At 37.9% G+C, this 14647-nt stretch overlaps 1 protein-coding gene across 1 annotated transcript in view; it reads left to right on the forward strand.

Annotated features, from left to right (window-relative positions):
- Window positions 1-429: 429 nt before the first annotated feature.
- LOC104621175 (chromosome unknown open reading frame, human C16orf62) overlaps window positions 430-14647 on the forward strand; it is a gene marked incomplete at its 3' end in the record, with an annotated part of 31214 nt that continues 16996 nt past the window's right edge. The window contains exons 1-11 of the mRNA XM_010287594.1: window positions 430-522; window positions 1510-1677; window positions 2008-2130; window positions 2493-2517; window positions 3560-3636; window positions 5096-5224; window positions 9038-9122; window positions 10080-10139; window positions 12063-12159; window positions 12576-12623; window positions 13654-13747. Of these exons, the coding sequence (XP_010285896.1) occupies window positions 1534-1677; window positions 2008-2130; window positions 2493-2517; window positions 3560-3636; window positions 5096-5224; window positions 9038-9122; window positions 10080-10139; window positions 12063-12159; window positions 12576-12623; window positions 13654-13747 (882 nt within the window). The remainder of the gene's footprint in view (window positions 523-1509; window positions 1678-2007; window positions 2131-2492; window positions 2518-3559; window positions 3637-5095; window positions 5225-9037; window positions 9123-10079; window positions 10140-12062; window positions 12160-12575; window positions 12624-13653; window positions 13748-14647) is intronic.

Consider the following 14647-nt stretch of genomic DNA (forward strand, 5'->3'; position numbering starts at 1 on the left):
AGTTACCTGTGCAATCCCTCATTATATCTGTGCATGATTACTTTGATTTCTTCCCTTGTGTTTTCATACTTACCTTTTTCCTTCACTATGACCATTGAGTTTGGGAGGGGTGTTTAATAATCTCCATCAGCCTGTCACATGTACAGGTGTTTGCTTAAATTGCCCTTTTGATGTCCAATGGAATGAAAGAGAATCCAGCTGTAGAGACAGAATACAGTTGGATGGCTGAAAGTAAAATTTCTTCAGCTTTAGTTTTCTGTATCAGTAGAGAGAGAAGTTTTGGTCTTTACATTGACTTATTTTTTAACGTGCATTTCTTTTTGTAAATTTGTCTGCATCTCTATAGACGTAGGATATGTTTCTCTGTTTGTATGTGATTATTTATATGCATATATACTTTCCCTTTACTCTTGCTTTTTAAGGCACGCGCGATCAAGAAACTATGTTTCAGAATCTGAAGTGTACAAACTGGAATCTGTACCCTTGGATTTTGGCGATTACCATCCACTAAAACCCATTACAGTGAGTTTCTTTTTGTGCTTTTGGAAAATTAATGGGAAGTAAAACTGATTGTGTTCCTCTTTTTACTTTTGTTCCTTTGAATTTAAAAGGCTTTGCAGTTGGTGGTGGTACTGGTGAAGTTGCTTTCTATGTTAGTGGCCTGTTATTTTAGCGGCATCAAGGTTTATTCTGTTTGTCCTTTACAGAAATTTGCTGGTGCTGTTATACGTCAAAACCAGTCTCCTTCTGACAAATATAGCATTCCAATTTGTGGGTTTTCTTGGTTGCATTAAATGCTGAATAATGGATAAGTTTAAAATCAGATTGTTGCATTACAAATAACTTGCGTAATTGCTCGATGTATATTTGATTTTGGGTGAACTTCCAGTCAGCTGTATGCTCTAAAACATTTATAATTTCTTTAATGTATGAGAGGCTTTTAAAAATGTGGGTGTACAAAAAACTCAACTTCAAAGAGGTGATAGTTATACACTAATGAATGATAAATGGAGGAGGTTCTACTCAGGAAGGTCAGTAAGGAGATAAGACGGAGGACTTAAGAATGGATTTGACGTTCCAGGCTTGAGTATTGTACAAGAAAAGTAAAGGTGAGACTAGCAGAGGAAATCAAATAGCCAGGAAGAGGTTGGAGGAGGGGGAGAAAAACAATAAAATAGAGAAGGAGTACTAGAAAGAGACTTAGAGAACTGAGAATTTAGAGAAATTTAGAACTGTAAGAACTGCTGTTCTTACAGTTTTGTAGACCTAGAAATTGGAAGGGGGGAAAAAAAAAAGTAATGGAAATGCTATTGAAGAGTGCCTCCAGATTTGGGGGAAAAGGAGGTGCTTCAACTTAAATAATGATGCTCATTCTAAAGAGTTCCTTTGCTTGGTCCTTTCTTTTATTGCAACAGCACAATTTATGTAGGACATCTTTTGATGATGTATTAAAGAAAATAGGGGGAAGATAAATCCTTTTCGTTTAATAGTTTTGAACTTTTATTTCAGGTTACTGAATCCAAGACCAAGAAAATGAACCGGAAAGGAAGTACTTCTTCTACCTCCTCTTCTTCTTCTAGTTCTGTGATGGATCCATTGAGCAGTGTATTGGATGGTACCGATCCTTTGTCATTATTTGCAGCAGCTGCAGATCCTGTGACTACTACTGCTGCCATGGTAACACTGGAGGGGAGTTGTCTTAATAAAACAAAAAAAACCCCACAACGAAACTACAAAGCTAACCCTGGATAAAATATATTTGTCTCACCAACTAGGAGGTTCATGCAAATGGGAAACATACTGTATTAATACAATAATGTATTTTTTATTTACCTATATTTATCTGATGCATGTTGACATTTATTTAAATCTGGAAATTTTTTTAAAAATTGTAACTTTTGAAAGGATCAGTTCGCACTTGAACCGTTAAGTTGACCTTTATCAGCCTTCTCTTCTTTTTTTTTCCAGATTTGTATTTAACATTTTTCACTTGTACTCTCCTCCTAGGATAGTACACGAAAGAAACGGGATAAAGATGACAGCTCAGTGGTAGGAAGTGACTTTGAGCCATGGTCAAGCAAACGTGGTGAAATCCTTGCTAGATATACAACGACAGAGAAGCTCTCTATTGTAAGTGGCACCTTCTCTGGTTTTATTTATTTGTACTAGACCTTTAATGTATTTTGGATGTTGCTGTTTTGTAATTATTTCATGAGTAAATTCTGGTTCTCTCAATTTCAGTTTCAACTGAAATTGTAGAAAGCTGTACCACAAGCTCTTAACTTACAATGATTGTTTTGGAGCAGACTTTAAAAGTCTCTTGATGCTCAGAAGCCATCGCTTTTTCTTTTTGTAACAATACAAATAACTTCTGGCCTCATGTCTACTTCTAAATGGTTAGAGGCTTAATTAGCAGTGTAATTACTCTGTGCGTTCTTGGAATGCTAGTGAGTACATGTTCCTAAAAGTCTGCTTTTTCTGTTTCTTCACAGAATCTGTACATGGGATCTGAAAAAGGTAAGCAGTTTCTTTAACAGTAGCAGATTTTGCTTGAGGCAGGGTGCAGCGACAGGTTTGTGGTCAAGCATAGCTGAAATGTGTGTTCCTGTCCTCCTCCATTCTGACATGTGGTTGGATCTGTGGTTTTTTTTGTGAATAAGACTTCTGCTGGATTTTTACTTAAAATAATTATTGAAAACAAACCACTCAACCACCTTGTCTTGTATTCCTGTAGGCTAATGAATTTGTGATTATGTGTTGTGGAAGGAAATGGAATTAACTGCCTTACACTTTAGCTTAAAGCTTTCTTCCACTTAAAGTGAGCAGTGATCTTTTGAGGATCATGTTCATCAACTCTTCTGCTTGCTGGAAGGGCAAGCAAACAAGTCCCTTGGGAACTTGTTCATTTATTCTCTTTACATGAAAGTGAAATGATTTCAACTGTACGCTGAGTGTTCAAAAAAGAACCAAATGTTAAATATTTTATCATGTTTTCTAGCGAAGCAAATCTGGGCTAAGTAGTCATAGCTGATTGCATAATAAATCAGAATTCTTATATATAAGTAAACATGCAGCATTTCAGCTTGTGCAAAAAAATGAAATACTTCTTTGGAATGAGAATGGTCAAACACTGAAAGGGAGTGTGACACGTCTCCATCCTTAGATATCAGTAAATTGACTGGATATAACCCCATGCAACCTCTTACAACTTCAAAATTGGACCTGCTTTGAGGAGGAGAGGCGGACACAAACGTCTGCAGGGCTTTTCTAACCTAAATTATCCTATGGTTCTACCCAGTGGTTCTTTCCTTACCAGCAAAACTTGCAAGAAAATCCATTTACATTCAGTTTTGCTTACTTGTCACTCCCTGTTCAAAGTGAATGAACTTTAGGTATGTTTAAATACGTGTCTTCAGGAATAACCAAATGAATCAAACCTGTCTTCTGTCATTGAAGCTGACAAGTTGTCTGAGTCTGTCAGGCTCCTTCAAGTTTGTTCCCATTCAGAAGTCTCAAGTGTTTAAATGTTAAAGAAACTTAAACATATAATTCCTTACAGGAAAAGCTACAACTACTGGCTCAGCAGTTTCTGAAAAAGTGAGGACAAGGTTAGAAGAACTGGATGATCTGGAAGAGGTGAGAAAGTTTTCTGATCCAATTATATCATAATTTTAGAAGTTAAATAAATTTTTGAAATAAAAATCTTTTATGAAACCTTTTAAAACAGTCGTGATTCTGCATGTGCTTATGCAGTATTTAGATAAATATATAATTTCCATGGGACTTCTCTAGTAATTTCAATCCTTATTCTTACAGAATTCAGGCAGAATCATATTTTTGTATCACTAGAAATCGTGATTCGATAAGTCACCCAATCTACCAATGTTGATTTACCTTGGTACTGTCTATGGTCTGCAGCTGCTATAAAACTTCATGGAGCCTAATAGTCTAAACATCTGATAATTTTGTTTGCCCCTGTTGCAGCAACTGCGTGCTGTTTACCTAAACTTAATTAAAGTTACATTTACATGCTTGATAGAAATACCGACTACTCAATTCTCAGACTGCAGTATTTTACTGTGCAAAGATGAGGTTTTACTTTGCTAAAACCTGAATCTGTGGGGTATGTTATGAATTGCTTTGGGTAATGTTTTGAAACCTCTGCCTCTTAACTAGTTCCAGGTTGCCTGTTGCACGAGCCACCACAGTTTTAGTAGTTGCATATCACGAATAAAGGATTGGAGTCTTTTAGTAGAAATTTGAAGTACTTTTTATCTTAAGGAAACATGTAACCTTTTGTGAAATTGCATTTGCATGTTATGTCTTCATCTGTGACTTTTGTTACTGATGGTTGTTTCTAGACTCTCAGGTATTATGAAATCTGTTCTGTATTGCAGCTTAATAAACTCATCAAAACTAGTCCTGAAGGTAGTTTTCAATGTTGCTCATACTTTTACTGAAGACTGATCCAGAACCACCTTCTGATTTTTCTAAATGCATTTATAGTCACTTAGTTCCTGTATCAGTTTGGTTTTAAAGCTTTAAACAATTATTTCTGCTTCCAGTGTTTCACTAGTTTATTTTTGATACGTGATCTTTTTACAAGGTCTGTAAGATCTTCTGGAAAAAAATAACGAGAATGCTCCAGTACTGAGCATGAAATAAAGATAGTTCTATTTTCTTACCGAGGGTGAATCACAGCGGATTTTTCTTGCTGTCAGGAAGTTTCTTAGGACCTTGCTGGCAAAACATTTCTCTCTGATGCTGCTTCTACATAGGTGCTACTATGCTTATGTAGAGTGCTAGTGCACTAATTATACCACACATAGAATGCCACCGAAATAGTCCGACATTTCTGACCTCATGGACAGCTTTGGGTACCAGCATGTATGTCTCTTGAAAACCAAAGCAGTTGTGATGCGCTCCTGTGCCAAACACCTGCAATATGGATGCTGCAAAAGTAAGAAGGGAAAATTAGGTAATTCTGTAATTAAAGTTTTGTGGGTTCTCCTCTCCAGTGATTTGACTCAGTTAATAATGGCACTCTCCTTCCTCCCCTCCCTCTCTTAATAAGTAACTTGTGTTTTCTTGCCAGGGGTCGCAGAAGGAGCTGTTGAATTTGACTCAACAGGATTACATGAACCGAATTGAAGAACTGAACCAGTCTTTGAAGGATGCTTGGTCCTCTGATCAGAAAGTAAAAGCTCTGAAAATAGTTATCCAGGTCAGTCTTACACTTTTGCTCTGTACAGAACTGGTGAGTTTGGTGGTGTGGCTTGTCTGATTTCTTTCTTGGGGAAAGAAAGGTTCCTATTATTTTTCTACTATTTTCCTCTGTTCTTCACTGAAACCCATTTCTTTAAGAGTTTTATGACTTCTGACAACAGTTGGATTTTCAACTCTGTTGTAATATATTGATTTTGACTAGGCTATGTGGGATGGAATTCTCATTAAAGAAAGTGGCCAAATGACAGATGTGTAAATTTTACCTGGTTAGGGATAATTAGAAAAAATAACATGTAGTGATATCAACTCTTTCTAGGACATGTAATTTCCTTTCCTTTTCTCTTCCCTTTCTACCCCCTTGTACCCCACCCCAAATAATACAAGAATGGCTTTTTGGACCTCAGTGTTTTCCCCATCCAGACGTACTAAGGCAACTGAATAATCTGATTTAGGACCCTGGCAAAGTACAGAAAACACCACCAGATTTTTTTTTAAAATGTTTTTGTTTTATTTTGTGGTGTTTTTTTGGTGTGTGTGTGTGTTTTTTGTTTGTTTTGTTTTTTGTTTTTTAAAGTTTTCCACAGTCTTCCTCTGGCTTATTTGGGGTGATGGGCTGTGAGGGGAGCAGGGGGGGATAGAACAATTAAATGCTCTGTTGTTTGGCTTGGCCTTTAAAAAAAAGCCAGAGGCAGAGTGCATCAGAGGACAGAGGAGGTAATGACACCCTTAAAAGCTGTAAAACTGATGTAATGCTAATAGTCATCAAACAGGGTTATATAAAGTCAGGAGGTTTTTTTCTTGTGATGGATACTCTTGTGAAAACTGTTTGCAGTAATTTCAGCTTAAATTGTGGTAAAGACAGTAAAGGAAATGAAACATAAATGAAGGGAGATCAGAAAATTATGTGTGACCTAGGGTGACTAATGTTCTGTTGTAATACTATGAAATCAGCACTATTATTCTTTTAAAAAAAAAATCCATATATAGCATTGTGAAGTGTGAATATCTTAGATATTCCCTGTAGAAAATACAGTATGAAAAGTCTGGAGGAGGGGGAGAGGAGGAGAAAAGGGGCATGCATGTACTGTATTTACAGTGCATTAATACATATACATACAGTGTCTGATGCAGTGATGATCTATGCATTAATACTTTCATATATTTTTTTACAAATGGTTTCACAAATGATTTTGAAACAATGTAGTTTCTAAGATGGGATTCAGTGCTTTCTTTTTTAGGAAAGTGGTATCAAAATGGCATATGTTTATCTCTGAGTGTTGTCTGTGTATTGCACTTGAACTTTGTGCTGTAGATGCTCATTAATTGAAAGACTGGGCAAAAATGAAGTAGGTGTTTGGGTAATTAGCATGAATACAAAAATCTTTTGTAAAGGAGACTATAAGTAACCAATAATAATTCTGTACTTAAAAAGCAGGATAGGGTAGAAACCTGACTGAACTTCCTTGTTGTGGTTCTTCCTGGTAAATAACATAATTTTAAGAATGTTGTATCCTCTTAAAGAGCTAAGCAGTTTTCTTGACATCAGGCTGTGATTATATGCGTAATCTATCATTATTAGCATCACATACTGGTTAGTGTGCAACAGGAGGAGCAGGTTTGACTTTTTTTTGGTGGTTATTTTCAGAAAGGTATACTGGGCTGGAAAAAGCAATTCTAATTTGAATGCCAGAATTACCTTGATTTAAGAATTAATGATGAAATTACACAAGATCTTTCATTTGGATTGTTGTGGTTTAGCCCCAGGCGGCAACTAAGCCCCACGCAGCCTCTCACTCACTCCCCCTCCCGCAGTGGGACAGGGGAGAGAATTAGGAAAAAAACCTCGTGGGTTGAGATAAACACAGTTTAATAGGACAGAAAGAGAGAAAGAAACAACAATGATAATAGCAACAAAGGATGTACAAGAACAAGTGATGCCCAATACAGCAATTGCTCACCACCTGGCGATCGACAGCCTGTCCCCGAGCAGCGATTTCCGCCCCCCGGCCAACTCCAGTTTATGTACTGGGCATGACATCGTATGGTAGGGAATATCTCTTTGGCCAGCCTGGGTCAGCTGTCCTGGCTGTGTCCCCTCCCAGCTTCCCATGCACCCCCAGCCTGCTCGCTGGCAGCCCAGCACAAGAAGCTGGACTGTCCTTGACTGCTCAGCAACAACCCAAAACATCAGCACCTTATCAACAGTTTCTCATCCCAAATCCAAAACACAGTCTCACACTGGCTTCTGTGAAGAAAACCAGCTCTCTCCTGGTGAAACCAGGATATGGATATTGGGGATGGAGCCTTCATTCTCTGTATGAGAGTTTTTCAGAGCTTGAAGTGCAGGAAGAGTTCTGGTTATTAAGGCAGGGTCTGAATTTATGACATGAATTCCTCAAGTGCCTTTTTACAAGATACTTTACTTGTCAAGATGGAATAAGCTAAGCTACTTAGAGTAAGCTGAAGTAAGTTGATCATGTATGTGAGCTCTAAGAAAAGTGGTAATTAAGCGTTCATGGTATGCATAGGTCCTAAACAGCTACTGAATTACCTTTCTTTGAAGGTGACTGACTTACTGCTCAGCAGGGAAGAGTAAGTTTTGCTTTGTTTGTAAGATGTGAGTGCTCTCACCTGTCTTTCTGGTGCACTCCTAAGTTCCTCCCTGATGAATAAAGCAAAAAGACCAAGCATGTAAGCATGCTTCAAATGTTATGATTTTCTTGTTTCAACAAAGCAGTCTTGTGGGGTATTGGATTGCTTCCTGTTTTTTTGGAATGTAATGAAAACTTGAACTTTATTTATTCCATTGAGATTGAAGAACTGTCTCCTGATGAAAGAGAGAGAAGAGACAGAGATCACAGAGAATTCTGTACTTCTCAGTCTTAAATAGAGACCACAGAAGTCTCATGGTCAAAGCCTGCCATTGGCTCCAGTAGGGACGAGGTGGATTTCTCTCCCCAGTCAATCATTTGCCCGTTTTCGTCAGGTGGAAGTTGATTTTTTGTGAATAAACTTCTGCCAAAGTTTTTGACTCCAGTTTAGTCTGCAGGTTTTGGACCATCTTGGAAAACAAATTATAGCTTAATTAAATATCTTAAAAGTATCTTGGTGTGTATTTTGAATTCATATCATAAATGGACATGTTCCTACCTGGTCTTAACATTCAACGATACTAGAACTACGTTGGCTAATACATTTTCAGATGTGACTTTGTACCAGCCGTTGTCATAGTCCCAACTGCCGTGATCATGTTGGGTGCCTGCGGGTGATGATTGATTACAGATTCTTCCCTGGAGCTGACTGTGGATCAGATGGACAAAATGTCTGAACTGGTTATGTGAGCCACAAAGATGCGTTGAAAAGCTCGTTAGCTGTACTTTTAAAATTGTTTCTTAATTTAGTCTATATAAATTTTTGTGTTTAATATGGATGCTTAGAGACATGGTGAAAAACTGAAATATGCCCGTAAAGTTGCTTTAGAAAAGAAGTGCCTTTTTGTGCTTCATCTGGGAGAGAATTTGTCTTGTATGAACAAATGCACAGATCTGCATGGTCAGCTGAAATTCTGCATTGTAGATTATCTTGTATAAAGGAAAAACAGATCTGCCACTAGCTCTGCTGGACATGAAGAATACGCTGAAAAATACAGAGTACCATGATGTGCTTGTTCTTGTGCTTTTTGGTGGATAGTTCATGTTGGTTCTTTCTAACTGTAGCTATTCATCTTTTCCAGCCTGTCTGGAGTAAAAACACAAACTTGCATTGTCTTCTAAAAATATTTCTTTGTTTTTGTGTTTTGTTTTCCTTCTAGTGTTCTAAGCTTCTTTCAGACACAACAGTAATCCAGTTTTATCCAAGTAAATTTGTTTTAATTACAGATATCCTTGATACTTTCGGTAAGTATCTAATGTGTCAGACCTACAATTGTTAATAAGATGAAATTAATTTTTTGTAATGTTAGAAAACATCAAAGTGATCCAGAAAATGCTGAAATGACTGTCAGTTTTAATACATAATATTTCCAACATAAACATTTGGACACCAGTGGTATATAATTGTTCAAAAAGTCTTATAAGTGAAGTCTCTAAAATAAAAATACTTGATTTTGTAGTTTTTTAGGCTTCGTGTATTAGTGAATATCTAGAATAAAACCTTGGGAAAAATCACTATCTCTGCATTTTGAAATTTAAAACACACTGTTGTTACTTTGAAAATATTTTGGGTTTGGCAGCCTCTTGACTCAATATTTCATTTTATTTATATTTGAAGAATAGAAGTCAGAAAGTTTTCTTTAGCTGAATAGGGACTATGAAGTGATCAAAATGTAACTGAATTTTTAGTCTTATTTTTATAATTTTTAAATGATACTTGAAGTGAAATTGTTATCCACCACATGTGATTCTCTTGGTTTTCTGCCATCTTATGGAAAAGGTTTCCGACGGCATTCAACGTTGAAGGGTATTTTGATGTTTAGCAGGATATGCTATGACATAGATCCAGTTGTTTTTTCAGGTCTTGTTTCCTCTTTGTGCTCTTTCCTACTTCCTGAAAGTTGCTGAAGGTAACATAACATCCAAACTCAGGAAAGACGGGATGCCAGCTGTCCTTTCCTGGCCTGCGGGAAATCTGACCTGTGTGCTACCTCTGCACTGAAGGGAACCAGATGAATTTTTTTGTAGTGTGTGAAATGCTAAATTCAGATTTAACATTTCAGCCTCACTAGAGGGCAGCATAATGTTAGTGTTCTAGGAAGTTTTTTCCAGCTGATTTCAGCATGTTAGGGAACTTTTGTATCAACATTTTGTGTTCCACAGTTTGTTATGAATTTTGTTGTTGTTTTTGTTTTTAAACAGGGAAACTAGTGTATGAAAGAATTCTGTCAATGTGTGTGGACAGTCGTGTCTCTCTGACAGGTAATTTTTGTGTTTGTTTCTACTGTGATCCTGGAAAAAATCATGTCTGAACTAATTTGAGAAAGGTTAAATAGGACCCATGGTACTTTATTTCCTAAGAAAAAAGTTCTGATTTGAATCTAGTAATGCTTATTTTTTAACAGAGTAAAATCCATTGCTTTTATAGCTTTCACCATTCACAGTGTTTATTGCATAAACATAGTTTACAAACAAAGATGAGAAACTCAGTTTTTGGTAAATAGTTGGTTTTGTTGCTACATTGGAAACTGTTGGTAGTTTTGCTTTAATTAGGGAAGAATTTTGGAAGAAGGAGCAGGCTGTCAGTATGATCTTTCCAACTTGGACCCTTTTCATTTTTTCAGTTGAAGTTATAACACAATGTAGAAGTTTAATTTGACATTTACGGTACAAATGTATATGGAAGTACTTCTTTAGGAAGGGACCGAAACATTCCATTGAAATACGGGCTTTTCCTAGCAATTTGGAGTGTATTAAGTGCATGTCCTTGAAATACGAAACGTTCTTACTGTGTAGTTGGCAGTTCAACAGTACCATTAGGTTACAGTCAAATCTATAGGATTTGAGCCAGAAGCCTGAAACCAGCAAATATTTTAACTTGAAATAAACTTACAGAAAGTACTTAAATTTGGTTGTTGCAGCTCTGATAAACTGTTCTTACAAGCGTTAATGAAGGCAGACGGTTCCCGTAGCCTGGCACGATTACTGGGCACGGTTCCCTCCCTTCGGGGGAGCTGAGCTCCTGCTGCTGCTGTGCAGCTGCTGGGGGCATTGCTGGTGGGAACTTCCCAACGCTGTCAGAGGGGGAGGAGAAGGAAGATCGGTGCTGTGCTTGCTGTGCATGGCAGCGTGAACCCCTGGGGATTTCAAGCCCAACGTCCACACTCCTTCCGTGGGAACCAAGCGAAACAAAGTTGGACGAGAACTCCCGTGCTCCTAGATGAGAAAGAACATCTTCCTGTACTTGGTCAGCATCTAGCGTCTAGCTTCTCTAGTCTTGGAAGTTGGAAACTTTCTTGTGGAACAGGAGCTTCTTACCTTCTGGGGGCAGGGATAGGAGAGCACTGGGATTTTAAAACTGTTTCACAAGGAGTTTGTAAGCAGACATTGGCAGCAGAAGCTGCTTGCGTAGCTTTATCACCGAGACGAGAGGGACTCATCCTTCCGAACCATCTTGCCTCAGACCTGGGTAGATCCCAAAAAGCCCATTTCTGCCTTCTGTTCCAGGCAATCTGGGGAAAGAGGAGGCAACTGCATGCCCGCCTGACCAGAGCACTGTCCCCATAACCCATCTGTTCCACCCCGGGGTGGCAGCTTTTTCCTGCTGGCAGCTGACATAAATACTCCCAGAGCTCGTGAGGACAGAACTGCGCTGCGGCGTTAGCTGTTTAGCACACAGAGACAAGTGTTCTGTCAGTGTTTAATACTGCCTACTTCTTGCAATAGGGTTTTAAATAATACTAGTTAAAAATTATATTAGCCTTTTAGAGTGGAGAATTTGAGTGCTTAAATCTTTTATATGTATGCATATGTTATAGATTTATATACATGTGTTTATTATAGATTCCCTTTTTTTTTTTTTTTTTTACAATTTCTGCTTTTGCGGGGATGTAGAGGTTAGATTTTTAAGCAGCAGATCTGAGATTAGCTTTGAGTGCTTGACTTCAGCTTCTGACATGTTACTTAATGCAAGATGGAAGCTCGGGTCACCTCTTCTTGCTGTCTGTGTACTCAGCTCTTCCTGCTGCAAGAGAGAGCCGAGAATCAAACATACTGCCTAGTTTATTATGGCGCGCTTAATTCCTTGTTGAAAGGAAAGAGAACACAATTTTAAACCTAGAATGAAAAGTAGCTTCTTTCCTGAAAGATTGTAACTATTTCTGGGTTGTTGTGTTTTTTCCTCAGATAATTTTTCTCCGGAGAGTGTTAACGATACGGCTAAAGAAACTTGCTTAAACTGGTTTTTCAAGATTGCTTCAATCAGAGAACTCATTCCCAGATTGTATCCTTGACAAATGAGGCTCTCGGAGTGTGTCTGCAGGCTTTTCATAGACTTTTCCAAAAATGAACATGTTTGCTTCAGTAAAACCCACAGCAATCTGATGTTTATACTGACTTTGTTTCATTTGTTTCAGGCTGTATATTTTGAATTTAATTTTGAGTCATGTTTCATAATAAACTGAATATTGAATTATTGGCTATGAGCAGCATGGCAGTGATAAAGTAGAGTTGATGTGTGAAAACTTGGGAAACAATAAAAATCTTCTAGAGAGATTGTAAAAATCAACCAAGTGCAGTGAAATTAATTACAGAGGCCTTGGAATAGTTCGTTCAATATGTATTTGGAATATAAGTTTGTTTTTGTGGTTTTAAATGGCATGCATCTTACTTTGTTTCCTTAACTTGGCTTCATTTTAGCTACGTGGAAGCAGCAATACTGAAGTGCAACAAGTTCCTATCCAAAACGTAAGAGTAAATGTTAAGTGTGGGAAGGAAGAGAATGGGCAGGCTTATAAACTAATTTAAGGAGTTAAGCATGCAAGTTCTGTGATTAATGGTGGATAGGGTCTCCATAGATCTGAGAAGCAGCAGTACTGAGAGACTGTGGAGTTTTTAGTGAGAATGCCAGGGAATAAATTCAAGGTGGACTGCGGTACGTTTTAGAATGCAGTAGTGTGTGCAGTTTTGGAATACATGTGTACTTGTGACATCAGGAGTTTGCAAATTAAAAACCAGTGGCTTCAGATGGTGGAGGGGGAGGCAAGGTTGTCGAGATGAGGAGCGTGGCAAAAAGACAGGATAGAAAACTGTGAGGAAAATACTGATGTAGGATGTTGGAGATGGAGTTGGAGAAACAATTAGGAGTAATGAACCATTATCTATTGAAAATCTTGGTGTAAGCTTCATATGTTGGCAAACAGTGTCAGTTGCTGAGCTGAAAATGTTCCTTCACATGTAATCATCCTTTTTCAGTTATATTTTGAAATTAGTGTTGTAAGCCAAATTGCTACTATAGCGACAACTTCATTGTCCCTAAAAAGCAGTTCTTTTACTGGAATTGATGGGCCTCATCTCCAGGCACTGGTACAGCTCTGTCAAAAGGACCTGTGGGGAAAATGAGACACATAAGGAGTTCTGCTGTAAGCAGGTGCATTCTTCACATTGAATTACAGCCCTTCTAGAGCTCTTCTGTTCCTCCGAACTAGAGGAGGGGGTTTTTAGTTGTGCTTGTTTTTCACAAGCCAAGCATCCCAGCTGGCTATCTGCACTCCCGATGGCAAAAACTGCAATTTGAATATAGGATATGTGTTACTATACACATAAAATTTTACTTCTGAAATAAATTTTTGTGCTAATCTGCTGCTGCGTTGGTAGGTCTTTCTATGATTCTTGCTCAATTGTCAATCTACAAGGCAGCTACTGAAGTTAGCTGTAGGTGATATAATTATGTTATCAATTGTTATACCTCATTTTCATTTCTGAAAAATCTTAACAGGGGGATTTCGGAATGTCTCCCACGGTTAACGTCTATGATTAGAGGAATTGGAGATCCACTGGTTGCAGTCTATGCAAGAGCATACCTTTGCAGGGTAGGCTATCATTTAACACTTCAGATCTGTATCAAAGATTTACTGCAGCTGGCTCTGCCACTAAAGGAAAATTTTTTTTTTCTAACTGCTGTTTTTATTTGAAATAGTCAGCAGCCTGTCTCTTCCTTCTAACAAAAATTAAAATTTCTCTTTTGTTTTAGTAATGGGGAATCTTTCTTTAAGTGTTTATAAAAAGTAAAAATAATTTTATGTGCTGCTTATGCCAGTTTTTCATCTTCAGGTAGGGCAAAATGTTAAGGACCTGAGTGGAAGGAGAGCTTGGACTTGGAGACTACATGCTGTTGTCTGATTGCTAGGCACTGCTTTCATATACTTTCCCAATGTTTATCTTCCTCCTACTACTGCTGGAGCGTATGTGGCAGGCAGAGGGCTGGCAGGCTCCTTGGCAGAGGAGGTAAAGTGTTGGTAAAGTGGTTCAGACAGTGGATTTTTGACTGACTGTGCAGTGTGGCTATGTTCTTATCCTCAGCTACTCCTGCAGTTACCGTAACAGCTCAGCCAAGATAAACTTACCCAAGAAGAGGTGCTAAAATGATTCAAAAAGTCATCAATAGTGGAAAAATATTGAGAAATACTTTTTTGAGATAGTAGCAAAGATCTCAAGTATAATTGGAAAATAGTAGCGCTGCTAATTAGCAATGCTGGCATGAAATCAGCTGCCATTATGAAATATGAGTTTGTTCAGCGTCAATATATCTGTTATATTTGAATAAACTGTCCAGTATGCTTTTGGTATACTATTCAGGGGTGTCCATATGAATTCCTGCATCTGCAAGTAATCGCTAACCTCTGGTTTACTCTGATAGATGAGCTGTCTAGTTTATTTGAATCTTGAAATACAATAATGCTTGCATTTTTGTTAGAGCCTAATCATTCCTG

The sequence above is a fragment of the Phaethon lepturus genome, unplaced genomic scaffold (genome assembly GCF_000687285.1).
Source record: "Phaethon lepturus isolate BGI_N335 unplaced genomic scaffold, ASM68728v1 scaffold4185, whole genome shotgun sequence".
Classification (NCBI taxonomy): domain Eukaryota; kingdom Metazoa; phylum Chordata; class Aves; order Phaethontiformes; family Phaethontidae; genus Phaethon; species Phaethon lepturus.